Consider the following 23,954-nt stretch of genomic DNA (forward strand, 5'->3'; position numbering starts at 1 on the left):
AAAAAAGGAAGAGTCATATTATTGCAGGATATTTGGTACCTATACTGGGAATACGTAAAAAACTATACAGCACAAAAGTCAGACAGTTAATTCGACCTCGGCCATAATGAACTTAACAGAGGTATGGTAATTACCCACTATCTTTTGCAAGACAACAGACAAATAAGCTCAGTTGTTAAATGCTTCTGTTCTCTTAGGAAACTAGGATTGTCAAAATCTCTTCCAAAAAAAAAAAAAAAAAGGATAACAAACATGGACATCAAAATCCTTATTTTGATGGACAAGAAGGGACAAGAAACAAGCTAAAATACCAAGGTGCACATCTGGAATCCTTGCCCTGAGCATAGTAAGAGGACAAGAGATAAAAGATTTCCATATGAGTCTACGTTTCTAAATGGCACCACTAACAGGGATCACAGATCGCAGATGCAAGATGCTGATTAAAGAGTGAGATGATCATGAGAATTTCTGCATTGGACTGTTGAGGGTGACCATAAGTCTCCATATCTTGCTCAGAAACAACATCTGAAGACATCTGGAAATGGCCCAGATGGGACAACAAATACCTAAAAGAAATGATGAGAAAGGCAGATGCTAATGTTTCAATGAATGCTAGCAAGTAGTTGGGGGAGCCAACAATAGACTGCTGAAAAAAAGTCATTTTCTTTGCTTCTGTGGATATACTATATTGAAAAAGACATGTAGCCTGTGACCATGGAACCCATATGCCAAAATGGTATTGCTGCTCTTAATACATTGCAGATCACAAGAATGTGATGTGGCCTGTCTTGAATAAAGCCGAGGAGCTTCCGTATTACTAAGAGGCAGATAAACCTTCATGGATTCTTCTAAGTACTCACAAGATTCACAGCTCAGCCACAACAAGATTCCAAGATCTGGAACTAGGCTCCTCTAGATTTGTGGTCTACAATGAAGGAATCAATTCAAGCAAAGAGAAAAATCCCCCTTCCAGGAGGAAAATATTGTATGTGACCTTGTGACATGAAGCTGACAGACAGTATCAAAGATGTGAACAGCATCAATGAATCTGGCATCACGATCTGTGTAAAAAGGTAACTTGCAATTATATGCCATGAAGGAAAGGGAATTAAAAATCCCCTAACCTACCTGAGCTGTATCTTCTCTTTCACTAAATCATTTATTCTGAGGAGGTAGTGCCAGGATATCAAAGGACAAACTCTAATGAACCTAGCATACAAATTTCATGGTCAGGAGTTTTCAGAAATGAATCCTGTATGAGATAAAGACAAGTAAATATCTGGAGACTGAATCAGGGAACTGGAAAGAGACTCACCTCTTTCTCTCAATATGCCACTCATTTCAGCTGCATGATACATCACCATACTCCTTTATGCTAACAGTGAGGAAAGAAAAAAGTTTTAACAGATGAAAATCTAATAACATGACAAGAAAGTATCAAAAGGAAATAAAGCAAAATTGGGGAAGGTACTGAAAGGTCAGCCATGGTATCAAAATGTGTGTGTGGGGGGAGTGGGTAAGGCACAAGATATCGAGTAAGGCCAACTGAATAGTTCAGGAGAGCTAATCCAAGGTCATGTTAAGTGTACTATGCCCTCACCAAAGACTCTAAGTGCATCCAGCATAAAGGACCAAGTGTTTTAGACTTTATGCCCCACCTCTTCTTTCCACTCTACCTATATACAACACTGGAGAGAAAAGCAGCAATTGTGATTGAGTAACTACTGTCTATATGAGGCAATTTGTGCTTAAATTAAATCAAGTTTAATCTTTGCTTTCACACAGCAGCAGGCAGAAAGCAGCCCCATAACTAAATTACTTAGAAGGAACACTTGCTAAACTGGATTGCAGAGTCAGAAGTTTAATTCTATAAAGTAAATAACCCATTTGTTTTTGTTGTATGGCAAAACACCGTAATTCCATATCACTGAATGATGCCAAATGAAAATGTTTAAATAGAACTGTAAAATTAAAAACTGAGCTTTCAGGTTCGCATGTCTAAGATAGGTAAACCTTTTAGAAAATATAGCCCCTAAAGATATATTGCTTAAAGCCTAAATGCTTCACCCAAACTTTGATTTGATTATTGAGCCCTTGATAATTTGTATCAGCAAGCAATAAAATGCCAAAGTAATGGGATGGAAACCAGAAAAAATGTTCAATAAATACTGAAGAACTCCTACTGACACCAGGAACCAGGTCTTAAAGCATTGTGTTTTAGATTAACCCTTAGACCTTAATCTGGCCCTGGTACCCTCAGGAACTGTTCATGCAACTTTTAAGATAAACACACCACTCATTAGTGTTTATTGGAGTAATTACTTTTTGTAAAGGTATCCTCCACAAATAAATTACCATTTACTCAAGAAACTGAAGTGGTCATATGCATTATTTTCTTTATTAGAAAACTAACATGAGACCTTAATTTACAAATTAAACTACTGATTTCCTTTGCTATATATGTTCCTATTTCTGGGACACTTTTTTAACACCTAATCTGTTTTTCAAAGGAAGCTCTATTATAATTAAATCATTACTGGCATAATCTGACAGAATGAACTAATAAACATGACAAATACTAAAAAACAACTGTTGATTAAAAACATACAAGAGCACACTGAACTTATTAAATCAAGACCTCTGAGAGAGACTTGTTTTTATTCCGTGTGTGCATTCTTGCTTCCTCCTAACAGATCAGGGCAACTATTAACAAGGTATAATAAGGTAACAGTACAAGCTTTGAGATAAAATTCTGCAGTTGTGCCCAATTATGGCAAGGCAAGCACCATTAGATTGTGATTTTATGGTGTAGTTCTATGCCAACCTATATGCAGCATAATCACTTTTACATGCATAAAGTAAACCCAATATAGGTGTTTTACATAACACAGGTAAAAATTTTTACCATATCTAGATGATTGTATTTTACAGTAAATAAGCTGTATGACTACAGAAAGTGCAAGTTACAAGAATTTTCAATTAAAATAACATAACAAAAGGCAAAGTAAAACAAAGCAATAATAAAGAAAAAACTTGGCTGGGGAGGGGTTAAAGAACCATCACTGTGGAAAAACAGATCTAAATTTCCATTGTAGAATCACCTCCAGGAGTGAAAGCTAAGAGGTCTGAGTCAATGAGAAGCTGATCATTCCTGCAAGTTTCTTGTTTTCTGGATACTCTCAGTTCTAGTGAATTCTGTGAATTCCCTTCATCACTTGCCCACGTAAACAAGACTGGAAGGGACTTCCTTGCTAAGGCAGACCACCACAGTAAGATATATCTAAATATACAGGAGTAGGAGTATAAAACTCATGATTTTATTTATCTCATAATTTCCTTACTTCCAGGCTGCTCCAAAGCAGCACTCTTGACAGCAGCACACAACTTGGACTACTAAAGACTGCTTATAACAAGAAGGAGCACAAGAAAACAACATTATGTTCTGGCTTTACCATAAGCTAGGCTTTTATCTGGGATTTACCAAGGTAAACTTTTACCCAGTTTTGAAGTTAAGTCTGGGTTTGCATATCTACACTTGCAAAATAATAGATAACAAGTAATTTTGGTGCTGACAATCTTTCAAAATCTTCCAGCAATTCTCCCCTCTTTCAGTAATTCCAAAATAAACTCTACCACAAAACTACCTCTACCGAAGTTGATTACAGAAGAATCACCAAACAGAGCCTGAAATAGTAAGGACTACATACAGGCAAACAGGTACAAAACAAAACAGTGATACCAATATAGCGTTCTAGGGAACTGCTGAACACATTGCCCTTTTTGGGGTGCTTAGACCTCTGGACTTTCCAGGATAACTCTGGAGCAAAGACACGCCAAGACAGCTGCCGTCAACACAACAGGTCCCAGCCTTTCCGCACCAGCTGCTGAAGTGAAGTTCACTTCAGAAAAAAATAAGGTAAAAAGAGAGATTTGGAAGAAAGCAATGAAGGCTACTGCCTTGCAGTGGCATAGACTTCATAGACAATGATAGAAAGCAGAGCTCGTATACTTGAAAATATGGCGGTTGACAAAATGAAGTCAATAAAAAGATTTTCAGGAAAAAGGCAGTTTATTACTGTGTTTACATTTACACTTAAAAGGGCCTGAGCCTGTGGATGCCATCATGGTAACAATAATGTATGTCCAGCCAACACAGAGAAAATCTTGCAATTTCCACTACCTTGCTGATTTGATCAACTTATTCCACAGAAAGGGTAGGCTGCAACATTGAATGTAGGTCCCCAAAATCTCACATGCACTTTCCAAAAAGTCGTATTTCCCTTGCTTTGACTGACTGGCAGGTGGCACCCCTCCAAATTTCCACCTTATGAGTTTCTCTTAGGAATACTCATTTCACATATGGTCCGAAATAATATTTTCGCATATGGTCTGAACCCAGTTTCACAAGGGCAAATGTGTTTCACTGGTATTTAAATTTGCACCATCAGCCTGAGGCACATAATGTATGAATCTGTCCAGGAACCATGCACGCAGTACATTTACCGTAATGAACATTCTTCAGTGCAAAGTATATTAGCATCAATATCTCTTCATGTTTGGCCAGATATAACATCTCCCAATTAAACAAGGGGAAATTTCAGCCTTCAAACTGAGGCACAGAACTTTCTTACTGAATGAAGTAGCAAATGAACAACTTCAGTAAACAGTCCACTTTAACCAAGACTCATGTTTGTACAGTTCAACAATGCAAGGAAAACAAAATTATGATGCTCTGCACGTAATCAAGACTGGGCAGATGACATTAAGAGGTAAAGAATTGGAAGTGGCAATTGCATTTGTGTTCAAATGAACAAAAAACTATGAATGTCATCTCACAGGAACCAATTCAGTAGCTGCACGTTAAAGATGGCACTGTACCATAGCAGGCAAGGCTAGCCGTCTCACCTGTTGAAAACAGCACTTCCAAACCTGGAAAAGTTTAAACAGATATAAGTAGGGAGAGGGAGGGAGGGAGAGCAAACAAAGGAGAGCACAAATTTAGTGGGAAGTACGACAGCAGGCCAAGGAAGACAACCCATGTTATTCCACAGATAAGGAGTAAAAAGAACTATAATAAACAGTAGGAGAAAATGGCAAGGAGTGCACCCCAGCGGAGGGAGGGAGGGAGGAAAGGAGAGAGGGAGGGAGAGAGGGGAAAAAGCAAGCTGCTCACAGGGTATCCAGATAGGCAGGTATACTGTACCGCACAAGTAATGATATAATTTGTTCTTTAGCGATAAACAGGAAGATAGCTGGATAGATCAATGGGTGACACTTTCTGAATTGCTCGATGCTTCTACCGAATTCAGGCTAAAACTTTTAATTTGTTAGATGAGTGCTGACTTCCTTTGAAAATCCAGCCCAAAATTATATTTACAGCTTTGTTACGGACAAAGACTGGAAGTATGAAAGTCTTAGAGTGATACTTAAAAACCACTAAGGCATTTCCTACTTAACTAGCTACTATAATGGCACTAGTATAACATTCAATAAAACTTAAGGCTTTTTTTCCTTACTCTCCTAAATATTCATATGGGACTATACTACATCAATAGAACTGTACAGGAAAGAGTAGGTTTGCATCTTCATTTGCCCACAAAAATGTTAAATTTAATATTTAGAATAACTACCTGCAGTAAACAAATCCAAATTATACAACAATACTGTCTAGCATCCTTTTTTTTTGAGTAAACAACCCACATATGCAAACCTAACATTTTTCCATCTTTAATCTGTATCCTTCAAGACTGATTGATTCTAAGAAGTTTTCGAAAATACATCTTAGATTCCCTGGTGCTGTAAACTGGTGCCACAACACTAACTTCAGAAAAGCTACGGCAGTTTATTCCACCTGAGAATTTGAGCCCACGTTACCGGCACCGTGGGCTATAGAGCATAAAACATATGCAATATATTTAGTACTGCAATGCTACCTCACAGTGCTTAATCCAGGAATCCAAACATTCCCCTTCTGAAAAGTCTGATTATAAGCCTTTGATTGGTCTGCTCTTTGCACAAGCAGTGCAAACTGACAGCAAATGGAACCAGTCGTGACTCAGTGACTCCTGCACTGGAAGTCAGAGCACCAGGGGTTTTGCTGCCGGCTCACATGCCGTAAAGCGAATTCAGCAGACTGGAGAATCTAATTCTCTGGTCTGACACTCTTCACTGAGTTTCACGCTTTGCCATCACCTGCACTGGTGCAAAATCAGTGGAAAAGACCACCATTTTGATTTAGGAGCATTTCATATTCCATTTCTCATTACTTGTACCAACACACAGCATAAGGCAAAAGAGAACTGAACAGAGCACCATGTGTAAAAGCCTGAATTTATTAAAATCAGTGACAAAACTATGGAGAGGGACTAGAGTTTCATCTTGTACTTTCTTTAAATACTGTAGGTTTATTTATCCTATTATTACAGAAGCATCACCTGTTAGGTGCATGCATTGAATAGTGCAAACTATATACTTTTGGGAAAGAAACACACTGTTGTCAGATTAACCACTTTAACTTATGATTTATATCTTCTCTTCTATACTATTATATTATGTTATTTAAAAACTAATTGGACAATTTCTTCCCTGTTATCAAGACTGTAGTTTCATTCTTAACTTTGATGAAGAAAATGCTGAAGGCTCCATTCTTAGTCATCTTGCTGAACGATATAGCATAGCAGGTATGGCAACATGCCAAACATACTGTGATGGATTTATTTTTCTTGGAGTTTTGCATTACAGCTGAAATGGAGACGAAAGTGCTACTGTTGCAAAGCTGATTTTTCATTATAGATTAATAAGGGTTTTTTTGGTCTTCATTTTACATAGGTGAAAGGTGCTACACAAAAAACAAATCAATTCACCTGTGAATCACAAACAGTGCTAGGGTCACAGTCAGGCAACGGCAGATTTTTTTCATTTATTCACATCAGTAGACATCCAGGTCATAGCTCATTAAGAACTCTTGGAAACTGTCTGTGGCTTAAAAGTACAATTTATACAGAAAGACAGCAACTGAATTTAATGTGCCCTGCACATAAAGAGATCCAAATATGATCACGTAGAATTTAAAATAACCTAAATTTCATTCAGGAATACTGAGGTTGGTCTCTTTGTGTTTGATTGCAGGATCAAACTTTTTCCTCCAAATCACCTAAACACTGCTACAGAAATCAATGGATTCTCAGACAGCAAAGACTCAATGGTAATATGTTCAAAAATACAGTTTTATTCTGAAAAAAATGACCCTATAATGACATTTCCAGTGAATTTTAATAGTTTCTGTTCTATCACTTAAGCCAACAGGTTAATTTGTCAGCTACGCAGAGTCACCTGACATCAGAAGTCATTTAATAGCTGTAGTAACTCCGATTATTTTAATAGATGTCTTAAAGCACAAAACATAACCTTTAGAAAGATAAGAATGCGTCTAACTTAAATCTAAAGGATAGTCCTGTGGAATATGAGAAGGAGGAAAAAGGAAAAATCCCTTTATCCAACAAGCAGCAATGAGACTCCCTCATTCAGCCTGAGCCCACATCACTGTTATCATTTTGTCCTTTATCATTTCTCAAAGAAGACAGCCCTAATTTTAATCTTGGTAACAGATCTTGTTAGATGCACTAGAGGGAAGAGCAATTCATTAATGAAACTGATTATCTAAGAATGAGCCCACTTGCAGTTATTTCCTCCTGCATATTCTTATATCTTTTTCCATTTGATATGCCTATATTGTCCCTTAAAGAAAGGGAAACTACTAATAACAAAGCAAATAGAAAGGTGGTATGTTCCAAACCAGATATTTTTAGAATCTGGAATTCTGCTGTGCATAGCTGATGGTTTTTCAGTCTTATGACTGTAGATCACAGTGAATTAAAAACAAAACCACTATTAAACACTGCTGAACTGATCTGTACCATTTATTGCATACTACATTGGCATCAAAATTAAGTCATCTAAGGTCTAGATAATAAAGAAATTACTATTAATAAGTAAAATTTATTGGTCAGTTTTCTTCCTACAGCTAGTCTATATAGTGAATAAACTTTTTGATTGAAGCATCAAAACAAAACCAGACCCATTACACCTTCAGACACAAAGGATTATTCCCTACTATGGGGGTAGTCTGTTTTCATTCTGTTGGCAGAAGTAAATGTTTTTTTCAAACTGACTTGGGTTAAAAGATTCTTAAGCATTCTCCCTGGGGAAAATAATCAGAATCATTTCAATATTTTGCTTATTAAATTATTTCAGTTTTACTTTCCATACAATAGTATGGTAAACATTCAAACAAGTTACACTGAAACATCGCAGCGCTGCTCATCTCAGTGAACTGTGGCATGCCTTCTAAAGTCAAGACACCGAAAGATATAAATGTTACCTTTTCATAAGGTTCAAATTCTTGAACACTTTTCCCCCCACTAACAGCCATCTGCATCTAATTAGAAGTGATGGTATCAGTTGGAGAACATACCTATGTCATGGGGTGAAAGGCAGAAAATGATCCATAAACAATCTTAAAACCTAACCAAAATTTCCAGGAATGCAGGCAGCAAAGACACTATACTCTCCAATGGATGAATGTCAAAAATTTTTTTAAATCTCTTGTTTTCTGAATAAGGATCCAGAAGACTGTAGCACATTTCAACAATTATTACTTTAAAACATATCTTTAAAAATAGAATTGTATTAACCTTATCTGTAGATTGAAATTAAAAATTCTCATTCTTTTAACAAGGGAATTAGTCAAATAAATAGTAGAATGGATTAGAAAGCTATCGATAGGCATTTGTTCATAATATGCCTATAGATAATATGATGACAGTGAAAATCCTTGAGAGAAACAGAGAATATAGGGAACCTATTTTTCATACAGCTATAAGAAAAGTAAAGATAAAATCATATTCTTGGTAACATCAACACAAGCTGGTCAAAACTCCATTGAAGTCAACAGAATAGAGAGCTCAGGATTAAGCAGTACCAGAATCAACTTAATAGTGTTTAAGTGAACTTTATCAATATATATGTGGCTGTTAAGGTATGATGCTATGAGCTGTTAAAATTGCTAACTTTTTGGATGATCAGAAAAGAAAAATAATAGGGCAACTTAGAAATACTTTGCATATGGCAAAATTTTATTTTCTTCCTTCTGATTCTGAACTAAACAAGATTTTAAAACATACTTAAAATTAAATAGTACTGATAAATTCAACAGCATATGACAAGATTTCACTCAAAGGATCTATTTGGATGATTATGGGGCCTCTATCAATAATGAACCAAATGTGGCTCAAAGGAAAGAAGTGTTACAGTAAACAGAAGACTACATCTCTAGTGCTATTTGCTTTTCACACATTTTAATTTAAAACATTCCAGTGGGATCACAACATGAAACATTCATTCGTTTACTTAAAATAGACACCCAGCACCAAAACCATGCAGTGAAATACAGATCTTACGAGGCAACGAGAAAAATGCCAGCATTTCTATCAATACTAATGCCTCATCATAACTTCTGTTTACCTATCCACACGCATGCACATTTCCTTCCTTAAGGTACCTCTTCCAAAGACAAGCAAGGAGTAAGGAGCAACAGCAATTGCTGCATCAGGAGGGGCGGCAGGACTACACTGCACTGAGTTGACAGTTCCTATCCTGTTTTGGGAAAACAACCCGTTCCTCCACATACACCCTGATTTGGGATACCTCACTGCTGATGAATACCATGGGAAGAGCTCAGTGGGATTTATCAGTGCAGAGGCCAACTACATAAACAGGAGGTTTCTCCTCTTTATAAATTTCAAAACCACAATTAATACGCAACTGGCTTAATTCTACCTAGATGACATGGTTGTAACTTGTTTTTTTTAATGCATCTACGACATAACACCTTTGGACAGAGAGATATCTTGCCACGCAGTTCTGTGTTAAGCAGTGCTAAGTGTTCTGGAACACACACACGATTATAGAGTCCTCAAGGTCAGTAATATTTATACATAACTGACTAAACCTGGAAACAACTTATATTAAAAACAAGGTATAAAGAAATTTATCTAGCTTTCAGTGATTCCCAGATATTTTAATGTATATGCCTAGGAATCAGATAACATTGTTAAAAATATAAATTAATGTCAAAGAAAGGTGTTTAAGATGCCATTTCAATTGCCTTTCCTCTGCTTTTTTCCCTTTGCTTGCCTAATACAAGATGTAAACGTCTTTTAAACACAGCAGTTATCACTGTGTACCTTAAAACACTTTGTTTCAAACTCTGAATCTGTCCAGATACCTAATATTACCATAGTAATACTGTTTGATTACTATTGTAATACTGTTTGATATCTAACCAAACAGTGCTGAACTCCAGATAAGGATTCACTAATTGAAGACACTAACTTTGAGGTAATACTGACTGAACAGGTTGCCAATAGTCCTCATTTACCTTAAAGAAGCAGTATAGGTATTCTTCAAATACAGCAATCATTAAAAACATCTGTACTACTTAAAATAAATGAGAGCCACAAGATAGCTAAAATTACCAAACGCATATTGACTCCCCACACCTTTGTGAAGAGGAAGTCGATGAGGTGGAAGAGGAAGTCGATGAGGCCTTCTACAGACAGCTGGAAGTAGCCTCACGATCCCAGGCCCTGGTTCTCATGGGGGACTTCAACCACCCCGATATCTGCTGGAAAGACAACACAGCTAGGCACAAACAGTCCTGGAGGTTCCTGCAGAGCATTGGTGACAACTTCTTGACGCAGGTGGTGGAGGAGCCAACAAGGAGAGGTGTGCTGCTGGACCTCGTACTAACAAACAAAGAAGGACTGGTGGAAGATGTGAAGGTCGGGGGCTGCCTTGGCTGCAGTGACCATGAGATGGTGGAGTTCAGGATCCTGCGAGGAGGCAGCAGGGCACCAAGTAGGATCGCAACCCTGGACTTCAGGAGAGCAAACTTTGGCCTCTTCAGGGACCTACTTGGAGGAATCCCATGGGTGAGGGCCCTAGAAGGAAGGAGTGTTCAAGAGAGCTGGTTAATATTCAAACATCACTTCCTCCAGGCTCAAGAGCGGTGCATCCCTATGAGTAGGAAGTCAAGCAAAGGAGGCAGGAGACCTGCATGGATGAGCAAGGAGCTCCTGGCAAAACTCAACCAGAAGAAGGAAGTCTACAGAAAGTGGAAAGGGGGACAGGCCACTTGGGAGGAATATAGGAACGTTGTCAGAGTATGCAGGGATGCGACGAGGAAGGCTAAGGCCCGTTTGGAATTAAATCTGGCTAGAGATGTCAAGGACAGCAAGGAGGGCTTCTTCAAATACATCAGTAGCAAGAGGAAGACTAGGGAAAATGTGGGCCCTTTGCTGAATGGGGTGGGTGCCCTGGTGATGAAGGATTCAGAGAAGGCAGAGTTACTGAATGCCGCCTTTGCTTCAGTCTTTCCTGCTCAGGCCAGCCCTCAGGAACCCCAGACCCTGGAGGCAAGACAGAAAGTCTGGAGAAAGGAAGACTTTCCCTTGGTGGAGGAGGATCGAGATCATTTAAGCAGACTTGACACGCACAAATCCATGGGCCCTGATGGGATGCACCCACGAGTGCTGAGGGAGCTGGCGGACATTATTGCTAAGCCACTCTCCATCATCTTTGAAAGGTCATGGAGGACAGGAGAGGTGCCTGAAGACTGGAAGAAAGCCAATGTCACCCCAGTCTTCAAAAAGGGCAAGAAGGAGGACCCAGGGAACTACAGGCCAGTCAGCCTCACCTCCATCCCTGGAAAGGTGATGGAGCAGCTCATCCTGGAGGCCATCTCCAAGCATGTGGAAGACAAGAAGGTGATCAGGAGTAGTCAGCGTGGCTTCACCAAGGGGAAATCATGCTTAACCAAGCTGATAGCCTTCTGCAATGGGATGACTGGCTGGGTAGATGAGGGGAGAGCAGTGGATGTTGTCTACCTTGACTTCAGCAAGGCTTTTGACACTGTCTCCCATAACATCCTCATAGACAAGCTCAGGAAGTGTGGGTTAGATGAGTGGACAGTGAGGTGGATTCAGAACTGGCTGAACGGCAGAGCTCAGAGGGCTGTGATCAGTGGCGCAGAGTCTAGTTGGAGGCCTGTAGCTAGCGGTGTCCCCCAGGGGTCAGTACTGGGTCCAGTCTTGTTCAACTTCTTCATCAGTGACCTGGATGAAGGGACAGAGTGCACCCTCAGCAAGTTTGCTGATGATACAAAACTGGGAGGAGTGGCCGATACACCAGAGGGCTATGCTGCAATTCAGAGAGACCTGGACAGGCTGGAGAGGTGGGCGGAGAGGAACCTCATGAAGTTCAACAAAGGCAAGTGCAGGGTCCTGCACCTGGGGAGGAATAACCCCATGCACCAGTACAGGTTGGGGGTTGACCTGCTGGAAAGCAGCTCTGCCGAGAAGGACCTGGGAGTGCTGGTGGACACCAAGTTAAGCATGAGGCAGCAATGCGCCCTTGTGGCCAAGAAGGCCAATGGTATCCTGGGTTCCTGCATCAGGAAGAGTGTTGCCAGCAGGTCGAGGGAGGTGATCCTGCCCCTCTACTCAGCCCTGCTGAGGCCACATCTGGAGTACTGCGTCCAGTTCTGGGCTCCCCAGTACAGGAGGGATGTGGCACTACTGCAGCAAGTCCAGCGAAGGGCCACAAAGATGATTAGGGGACTGGAGCATCTCTCTTATGAGGAAAGGCTGAGAGAGCTGGGCCTGTTTAGCTTGGAGAAGAGAAGGCTGAGAGGAGATCTTATCAACGTGTACAAGTATGTGAAGGGAGGGTGTCGAGAGGATGGGACCAGACTCTTTTTCAGTGGTGCCGAGTGACAGGACGCGAGGCAACGGGCACAAACTGAAACACAGACGCTTCCATCTGAATATGAGGAAAAACTTTTTCACTGTGAGGGTGACAGAGCACTGGAACAGGTTGCCCAGAGAGGTTGTGGAGTCTCCTTCTCTGGAGATATTCAAAACACGCCTGGATGCAATCCTGTGCAATGTGCTCTAGGTGACTCTGCTTGAGCAGGGGGGTTGGACTAGATGATCTCCAGAGGTCCCTTCCAACCTCAGCGATTCTGTGATTCTGTGACTGTGCAAAATTCTCTCTTCTGGGCTTATACACAATAACAAAGACAAAAGGTAATAGCTAAAGATAAGTCACTATTTTTAGGACTCCAGTTCCTAAGAGAATCTACCTTGCATGATAATCTCCTCCTCTCCTGTTTGCAGCAGTGCAGACCACAGTCCTATTCCCCCATCACCACCCATTCAGTGTGGAATAAAATCTCTAAGACCACCATAGCAAATGCTTACACAAAAAACGTATTATTAGAAAAGTATTCTTAGCTGTCATTAATTCAGCTTAGCAAGTGGAAACTGGTGAGAGAGCCAACTCATCTGATCAGCCAGCTTTTCATGGACCACAAGCAAGTGTCCTGGGAACCACTAGTGGCTCACAGACCACAGTTTGGGAATCACTGTCCTAAATAACACATAACCCTCTTATTATGGCACACCATGTTCCTTGTCTTGCTCAGGCTACTATTTTAGCTTCTTTCCTACCAGCACAGCAGATCATATGATTATAGAAATTTATGGTTCATCGATGGTAATCATGCCTGTCATTTGGCAGACAACTGTCTAGCATATTATACAACCAATAAAGTGATTAGCTTGCTCAAGTATAAATTTGGTGGTACCCAAATGATTGCAGTCACTGTTTTTGTAGATTTATATCATTGTAGCTGGAGGGAGAACCTCACTTTAGTAAATTTTGCAGTTTCATTATAAGTCAGAGGGCTGGAAAAGCAAGCTCCATTCAGCTGAAAAGTAACCCTAGAAGAACATAGCTAAGATGCAATTAATCAAATAAATTATGCAGTACATGGCTTCCAAATTTTCCCATGACACTAGAAATACGTTTTTTAGACACAAAACACTATCACTACTTCACATTGGTGGTACATTAACATTTTTGCATAATGAATGTCTTCATAGATTATTTAATATCCCTCCATCTTTTCTGTGCTTCTTCCCCGTACTGCTTCTTGAGGATATAACCCAATTTTGGAATGGTCTGCAAAGACCCTACTCTCCCTCATAAAGAGAAAGCAATGAAAACATTCTTTCAGTAGGCTATAAATTAACAATTTCAAGGACACAAAGACACAGTATTATCTTCTACAGCCCATGCAATATAAAAGATCAATTAGAATTTGATCTTACAACTTCTGTCTTAAGAATTTTACTCAAGCTTCTCTGTCATACAGAAGTTATCTAATACTGATTCAGAAGCAAAAAGGCAGAAAATCTTTAGACAATGTGTTCCAAAGGATAATTGCACTTTGACAAAAAAAAAATTGTATTAAGATTTTGTATAGCTCAATACTCAACTGTATAGTTTAGAAAATCATACAGATTTCTCTTTAATATAAATTATCCCGTGACCAAATATCATATCATTAAGACATGGCTGATCACTAGCCATTTTGTTTATGAGGTGTATGATATTTTTATGCATCGATTGTGTTGCTTTAATCAATTAAGCTATGAATCACTATTTCATATTTCTATAGCACTTGGCATATATAGAATATTACCAAAAACTGGTAAATCATTTAATGATGATTTAATTTCACTTTACTTCTCAGTCTTACATTGCTATAAAGAAAAGTATATTGGGGGTCCTGAGGACAAAACGCATCCAAACCTGTGGTCTTCTATTCTTATTCTGGTCTGAGATGTTCTATTTCTTATTTCTCATCAAACCATAGCAAAAGGTCACAGAACTACCCTGTTCTAATATATGGCTATGTACCTCAGATGACTATACAGCCTTTACTGGCAAAATCAGCATTAAAATGAAAGCAGACCAGAGTGCTAAAAAGGCACACATTAGGAGGACTGAGTTTCAAAGGTTTCATATCAATCTTACCTTTTCCAGGACTTTTAAAGAAATTCAGGGCAAGATCCAGTCTTTCAGCCCTCATTTTAAAATGGGATATTTGTAATATAGCACTGAATTAACAATTGATATCAAATTAGCAATGAATAATTTCAGGAATTGTTCACTGATATGCAAGTGTTAGTTTTAACAAGCATTTTTTTTCCTGTCAAAAGAAGTCAAAAGGTTGTTGAAAAGTTTCCAACTGCCTACTATTCAGTACCACCAGAGGAACTACTCCTAAACTTGGGTCTTTTGTCCTTTAGCAGTACTCGAGAATTTCTGCTCAACTGGATTTCATAACACAAAGCTTATAGCCTAAGTATCCACCATTCATAACTTGTTATAGTGCCCCCTTAGCTGAGCAGCTATACTGGCATTTTGATAGAATGATGTGTCTTTGAATAAACATAGAGTATCTCTAACGTGAATTTTATCTTTCAGTTTTACCCTTGGAATTTTTTCTAAATCAAGAAGTTTACAAAGTATTGAAGATTAGCAAGGCATTCTTTAATAATTTACTTCAATTTCTTTAAAAACTATCAAAGTACTTCTTTTATTCTTTTCTTTCAAAATATTTTCAGTTCCTGTTCAAGGGAAATCATGTATTAAAAGAGAAGGCAATGAGACATAATTTATTTTCTTGTTGCTATTGATTTTGCATTCTAGAACATTAAATGTTCAACAGGTGTTATATACCATGAAAATATGCCCTGCATTTAGTCTTGTGACTAAGTCAAAAGACCATCCATTTAATTCCTAGGAAAATATTAAATTATAGATACTGGTTTTCAGGCAGCAGCCTCTGTTTGCTAGGCAGGGCACTGAGCTATAAGGTACTTTTAATACATTCGTATAGGAAACAATAACTTATACTGTAAATAGACTCTCACAATGTCTAAAATACTACTTGGCTGGATGTATGAGATTATTCTGATCAGGTGTGACCAGAAATCTCAAAGAAGAGTAATGCAAATTTTTCTAAAGAGTGACACATTAAAAGAAGCTCCAGAAACTTAGAAAAATAAATCAACTATGGATATACAATGCTGGTTTGCTTTACATTAAAGGAATTATTTGCTATATCTGAGTTACGATCTATTTGTATTCATACATTTTTCCATTTGTTCTTATGAATGTGTCTTTAAGGTTGAAATTAACCAAATGATGTACAAATACTTGCACCTTAAAAAGGCATATAGTAATAAAATCATAATATGTTTGGCACAGTATACTCTCAGAATAAGTAAGTAGCTAGAATTTCTGATATTATAAGAGAAGCTGTCCACAGGTAGCATCTGTTCAAGTGACTTGAACGTCTTAATCATCAGGAAAACTGTGAGTCAGTGTCAATATTAGGCACTCAAAAGGAAAACATTGTTAAGATTATGTGAACATTTACACAGCAAATATAGATTATTTTGATTTTAAAGAGAATGACTAAGAGGGGGTGAGTAAGCTGTTCTCCTTTTTGTAATTTTAACTATACCTGAAGCCTGAAGTTGGCATATTTAACAGTTGCAACTGTGTTTAAAACACAATCACTTTTCTAACAGTTGAAGAGGAAGAAGAACAAGTCTTCTAAATTAGGACATAACTTTTTTTCCAGTGACTAGATAAAAGTAAATTTCAAACATTTTTGCACAATGGATTGCTAGGAGCAGAACTATACTAATGAAATGCTCAACTAATGCTGCCCTGTGGAGCATAGTTGGCAAGAGCTCTCTGAATACAAGGATATCATACAGAAGTAAAAATGAAGGGTTTAGTTTTGTTTGATTTTCAGATCACTAAATGACATGCCTCCAGTAAATTAGGAAGTAGTCTATGATTGATGGCTGCCATTGGAAAACTTGCTTTAGTCTGAGACTTTCAAGATCTACTGGATGTGAATATAAACAAGCATAAATTATTCCAACACATTCTCTTTCATTGTAAGCCCCTTATTACTTCACAGACAGCAACTTTTATGTCAAGAGTACTATTTAAATACTTACATATGCTAATCAATCAATATAAATTCTTCCTTTGTAGTAGCTTGTTCCCCCAACCTTTTTTTTCATTTTTGATTTGCTAGGCTCCAATCAGAAAAACCTCAGGAATGAATGGTGTTGGAGATTTATGCCTTCAACCCTCTTAGGAAGAAATACTGAACTTCCTCCAAGGATTTGCATAAGACTAATGCAAATGAAGCCTTATGAAATGCCCATCAGAAGCAAAATACTCCTATTTCAGTTTAGCGCAACATGTTAGTCATTGACCTGGTTTTTGCAATCCTATACAGTGGTCCTTGACACAGGCACTTTGCCTTAGGAATTCAAAACCTAGGAGGCAATGAAGAGCTGCAAAGAGCAGCGTTCTTTATCCCTATGCACGTACTTTTGTTGGTCCTTAGGATTTTTATTTGCTATAATGCTACAAAATGTAAATTAAGAACTCCTGTGGGAAGCTGGAGCAGCGGTGGAACATGAACACTGGTCCACGGTTCCCTATTCCTTCCAGTCAATCATCTGGCAATTTGCAAATGATACTCAAGTTTCAGTTTGGTGGTTCTGATCACACCTTTACTGTCAATTTATGAAAACTACATTTTTGTCAATACATAAATATGAGAAAGTGAATCAGCTTCTGATATCTAAAAGTTCCTTTTCATTTACTTTGTGTTATAATGAAGATAAATTACCCAAAATCTAACCTCCCACTGCACTCAACTCACATTGTTATAAAGTGGCATAATATGAGGACTTCTAGCCACTTCGTGGCTTCCCTTGAATTTGTATCAAGTGAACTATATTTCTTTTGCGATATTCAAAACTACTGCAAAGCACAGCTTATTACCCATGGCCACTGCAGTAATATCATTATTTCCAAAGGTCATTAAACTTTTCAGGGTTTCCATACAAGACTAGTTTGAAAAAGGCTCCCTATAGATTATTTTAAAATACTCTCTAAAGGTATAGTAATGACAGGCTGTGAACTTCCTGCTCCTGTACTCCTAATAAAATAAATATGAAAAAAATCTCATAAATGTTCTTTCATTATTTTTTAAACTATCCATCAGTGACTTCCAACGCTTTTCTTAGCTCCATGATGCACCAGTAAGTACAGATCCTGGCATATGATACTGAGAACACAAGAAACAGCCACTTTCCACATCTATTCCCCTTGCATTCAACCTCCCAGGGTCACAACCCTGCCACCAGATGGCACTGGGACCAGAAGCAGCAAATGTGGAGAGCCTGAGCATTCAAAGTGATACGGGCAAGGGATCTACAAAACTAAGAATCTAGTTCTTTCAGCACCTGTTTATGGACCAATTGTCCATGAATTTAATAGCTTTGAGTCTGCTCATACTATTTGCCTACAAAACTTTGGCAGCAAGTTCCAGAAGTTTGTTACCTGCTGCATAAAGAAATACTTTACTTGTTTTAAACCAACTACAATCAATAAGTGTCCATTAGTTTTGTTATAGAATCTGATGAATTTTATTCTGCATTTACCTTATCTGCTGTCTTCATGATTTTGTAAATCTCAGTCATGCTCCTTCTCAGTATTCTGCTCTCCGAACAGAAGAGTCCCAACCATTTTAATCTCTCCTAGTAAGGAAGCTGCTTCATCCACTTGGTTTTAGCTGCATTTCTCCACATATTCATTAATTCCACTTCTGAAATGTTGTCTTTAAGACTGCACTCAAACATTCAGACACTCTAATACCAGAACTAAATTCTAACATTAAAAATGTGGGTCCACCATGGTTTTATATAGTAATAAAATAACTCATGTCTTGTTTGTAACACTAATTATGTCCGACATTTTGTTGATATTTTTTCTGCAACTGTGCAATAAGAGATGATGTTAGAGAGCTGTCAATGATGATATCAAGATCTTTCCTGAATTTTAAAAGCAAGTTCCAAGTTCAGGATCATGCAGGCACAGTTTGAGGAGATTTTTTTTGCCAGACGCATTAACTCATATTTATTTATACTGACATTCTTCTGCCACCTTTTTGCCTGCTCATTCTGTTTTGTGAGGTGTTTCTGGAGCTCCTTGCCATCTAATATCTTTCCAGTAATCAAATGCTGTGCAGTATCATCCACAAACTGAGACACTTCACTGTGTACTCTCATCTTCCAAATCACAGATGAAGATATGGAATACAATTTTTCTGAGCACCAGTCCCTGGAGTACTTCACGTCTGACTTCTGCATCATAAAACACTACCATTAAGCACTACTCTTTGTTTCCAATCCTGTAATTAGCTTTCAGTTAATAAAAGGACTTTTTTTCTAGTCTCACAGCAATTTATTTCTTCAATAGCCTTTGGTGAGGAACCTTCTCAAAAGCTTTTTGAAACTCCAAATATTTTGTTTCCTGGAACCCTTATTCATGTTCTTACTGACAGTCTTACAGATCTCCAGATTTCTCTTGGCAGAAGCCTCTTTCCCAAGAGACTGTGTTTATCCATGTGCTCGGTGTTCTTTCTGTGATACAGTCTCTTATCATTGTACCAAGAATGGAAGTCAGACTCACAAACACTTCCTGTGTATTTACTTTAAACTGATTTGACTCCTCTGACCTATCCACCACAAAAAAATGCACTGGGTATGGAAATCTCCTCAAAATATTCTGGCGTAAAGATCAATGCAAAGAATTTATTGTGCTTTATGTATTTGATGGGTTTTTTATTACTATTTTGGGCTTAATACGGCCTTGTCACTGCAAATGCCACTTTTATACTTTTGTTATGAATTGATACTACTGATTCCCAGCTTTGGGTGTTTCTGAAGAACTTTGTATTACCAGCTTGGGCTGTCTTTCCAAATAACTCTTCAAATTAGCCCTTTTAACATCTTGTTCTATTCTGATATACCATTTTTATGGGCTTTCCTGTTTTTCTCATCCAGGCAAGTTTTCATTTTTTTCCTCTATCAGTCTCCTTAGGTTTTCTATTGATCCATGCATGTTTTGGTTTGGTTTTGACAAGCTGGATTTCCTTTGAATTGTGGCAAACGTATTACGTGTGCTTTTAATATAAGTTTGGGGGGTTGTTTCTTTTTTTTTTAAACAGCATCCACGCTGCTTGGAGGCTTCTTGCAGGCTTCTTGCCTTTTGGACTGCTCCTATTGGGTTTGGGGATTTTTTTTGTTTGTTTCTTGGGGTTTTTACTAGGACTACTGGATCCCCATCCTTCATTCCCTTGTGAGGTCTGCTGCCTTTGCACTGATCAGACATGCAGTCTTCAAGGCATCTTAAGTCCAGATATCTATGTGTTTAATAAATGAACCATCCTTGAGAATGCCCTCTCTCACAGGAGAGGGGATATCTCAGTGAGAAAGGACACCATGAAGTCAGCTGGGGGTATGGTTTCAATTTAGGATCAGCTCCCTCTTTCCCACTGGAAGTCCTTCTTCCCCCAGATTAACACTCTCCTTAGCAGCACAGGGTCCGCCACAGGGGAAACGGGACTGTTCTGTAACATCCCTGTTGGCCTCATCTATAAATGTCTCCATTTTACTTATCTCCTCTACTTCAGCCACCTCAAGCCACCAAACACACCGCTCACCATCAGCAGCTCTTTGCACTGAATAAACACATACAGACATGACGCCAGGGCAGGATAAGCATTCAGTGCAATAAACTCAGTAGCTCCACTCAGTTGCTGCACTTCTACCTGCATCCCGTGTATAAAACTGTACCAGAAATTATAAGCCTAGGGATTTCTCATGTCTCAGGGAAAAAGTGGGAGCACTGGGCCATTTGACACTTGACTACAATGACTGGCAGGACTTTGACCCATGAAAATACAAGTTTCATGTTTCATGTTTCAACCTGGAAATTAAATAAACCAATACAAAAGCTCAAAAAGCTCAGGTGCAAAGGTTAGTGGAAGAAAAATTATGCTGAACAGCTGAAAGGTTTCTTCCTCAAATTCTTCAGGTTGCTTCACATTGCTGAACCTTTTGCTCTTAAGGAATTGTACTGATTTACTGCAACATCTCCACCACTTGACAAAGTTCAGAGGACCTTCTTTATAACTTGCCTCTCAAGATCCCAATCATCAAACCCACCTGTTCTCTTACTAGCCCTTATTTGACTGGCAAATCTAACGTACCTAAAAAATGCTCTTTTCCTTAGTACCTTCTCTTCTCATAAAATTATTTTGTGGAAATATTTGTAGGCATTTAAAAATATGACATTCTGTTTTTAACAGACAAAATTTCTGCTTGAGAAACTGGGAGTTTTACAAATATTTGAGAGTTACAAGTTATAGTATTGTACCTTCTATCATTTCCATACCACTAGGAGGCTTACAATGTCCGGCATGACTCACAACCCAAACTGGATACTGCTGATTTAGTCCACAATATAAGGCCTGTATAAAGGTCCTGTAGTAACCTGCCAATCCAGGGTTACCTGCCAAAAGAAACATATAAGCACAGTCAATATTAACTTTTCAACAGGAAGCAATACACCTCAAAGCAAACTAAACAGCATTATTCATAACTTTGTTAAATTTATTTTTCTCTAATATGCTTCTAATTTTTATTCTCCCAATTTTAGGGGCTGTACTGCTGAACTGTTTTAATTCCATTTATCAATAGCACCCATGACAAGCATACTACAGAATTACTTTGAAATTACAGAAGCTAAAATTGAAGCACAGTACAAGAGAAATTCGCTTTTCCTATTAAAGCTCAAGCGTATCTATTCCATCAAGTTATATTAATTGTAACACATTACAAATGCATGAAAATTAGTTAGATATAAAGACAGCCACAAATTTTATAAAAAAAACAAAACAAAAAAAACCCCCAAACCAAAAGAGTATTATGTTCCCCACTTGAGCTAGGTATCTGTCCTCCAAATACTCAGTCCTCTAGAACACATCAGTTTCATCACTTTAAAATCAGTATGCGGTATACTGTCAATAAAAGGTCTTTACTGACCCAAAAAAGAGGATGCTTTTTTTTTTTCCTTAACCAAACTTACTAGGCTAAACTGAGTTTTTCTGCAAGCAAGTTAGTATTCTCTCTTCCCTATTCCAAGCCTCTTTAGATGCTCTTTCCTGTCAACCCTTCTGCTCTAGAATTCATTATAGAATCTGCCTTCCCTACTGCATCTCATCAGCTTTATTGAGAACCTCTCAGCACAGAAGCTGGTACCTCTACAAAGTTGGCTTGTCCTAAAAGAGTTGGCCAACTTACTATAAATCCATAATATTTATAGTCGGGTGCCACTGCTGAAGTGGAAACTGAATTATTATACCAGAGGTCAAAGATCAAAATATATACATGGCAGAAATTCCAAGATTTCCAAGCAAAATTTCAATCTCTCTTCTATTTTTTTTTTCCTTTGGATATCAGAAGTGGCAAAACACCAAAAGACTTGAAGTTGGAGAATAAATTCCAATGGAGATGAAACTGACTTTGGTTCCTGATTCCCTCAGAATGCTTAAAAATTCCACCCAGACATATAAAAAAGAATCTCTCTTATTTGTTTATTTCTTTTTTAGGAAAAAATCCTATTGTTTTCTTAGTAATCACACAGATATCAGAAAAGCCCACCATCATTACTAGAATTGCACAGTTTCATGTCCTTCACTTGCACACCAGGCAATTCTTAGTTTGGGTATCAGCAGCAGCAGAAGCAAGCGAGAGCTGTATTATGTGGAAATGTATTCAGTTTTTAAGGACAAGGACATCCAAAAAGAATACAGATGTATTACTATAAGGGTGTGTATATATATATATATATATATTTTTTTTTTTAAACTAAAATTGCGTAGACGCCTTCGGCTCCTTTGTATCAGTATGATTGTAACAGTAACAGAGGTTGAGCATGGACCTACCAGAGTGAGTCCTGCAAAGAACCACAAAAGATGATTAAGGGACTAGAGCATCTCTCAGACAAGGAGAGGCTGAGAGAGCTGGGACTGTTCAGCCTGGAGAAGAGAAGGCTCAGGGGGATGTTATCAGTGTGTATAAATATCTGATGGGAGGGTGTAAAGAAGCCTGAGCCAGATTCTTCTAAACAGTGCCCAGTGACAGGACAAGAGGCGACAGGCACGAACTGAACCACAGGAAACTCCCCTTGAATGTAAGAAAACACTTCTCCACTGTGAGGGTAGTCAAACACTGGAACAAGTTGTCCAGAGAGGCTGGGGAACCTCTATCCTTGGAGATGCTGAAAACCCAACTGGACATAGTCCTGGACAATGTGCTCTAGCTGACCCTGCTAGAGCAGAGGAGTTGGACCAGGTGATCTCCAGAGGTCCCTTCCAACCCGAAACTGATGCCATTCCTGACAGTAATGGTAATACACGGGAAGAGTATGTAAGCCTTGCACTCCCCAGATAATATGTTGTGCATACTTCATCCTCATGTGTAACAGTGTGCTGCATCTGATGGTTCCTAGACCTTAAATTCCTGTTCTTAAAACAATGTTATTGAAGTACATGGATTTTGAAAAGAAAAAACAGTGAACAACATCAGTTATTTCATGTTTAAAAACATCTCTTGAAGTTAAAGGAGAATAAAATAAACCTGTTGTATATACAAACACAAGAATGCACAATTAAGTTTTTGCAAGCTGATTTCCAGAAGAACAATTTAAAATGAACAGAGGTCATAGATTTGTATGATTGATAACATCCCCCTCTTTTTATTAAGGTATACTCACAAAAAATTCCCTCTCTCATTTTTGTTTTTTTCATTTTCATATCTCAAAAATATATCACATTCAGATCCCCACACACAGTAAAATAAACTCTAGACATCATTTGTCAAGCTCCTTGAATTGATGTTACATAAAGGAAACCTGTCTTTCAGCAAGGTAGAAGACGGAAGTAGCAGCAACCCAAAATAAAGTACATTTTTTGTAGTACATCTGGTCAAGATGTTTTGGCACTATATTCAGTCCTGAAATGCAATGCAAATAGGTGTTCTGAGATCAAGGAATCATATTAATCTCAAAACTGGCTTTTTTTGTTACATTTTTTCTGGATT

At 38.3% G+C, this 23,954-nt stretch overlaps 1 protein-coding gene across 1 annotated transcript in view; it reads right to left on the reverse strand.

The window, feature by feature from the left end:
* Window positions 1-23,954, reverse strand: part of LDAH (lipid droplet associated hydrolase) — a 132,910-nt gene that overhangs the window by 75,635 nt on the left and 33,321 nt on the right. Inside the window, exon 3 of the mRNA XM_067294346.1 lies at window positions 21,229-21,363. Within this exon, the coding sequence (XP_067150447.1) occupies window positions 21,229-21,363 (135 nt within the window). The remainder of the gene's footprint in view (window positions 1-21,228; window positions 21,364-23,954) is intronic.

The sequence above is a fragment of the Apteryx mantelli genome, chromosome 3, assembly GCF_036417845.1.
Source record: "Apteryx mantelli isolate bAptMan1 chromosome 3, bAptMan1.hap1, whole genome shotgun sequence".
In the NCBI taxonomy this organism is placed as follows: Eukaryota; Metazoa; Chordata; class Aves; order Apterygiformes; family Apterygidae; genus Apteryx; species Apteryx mantelli.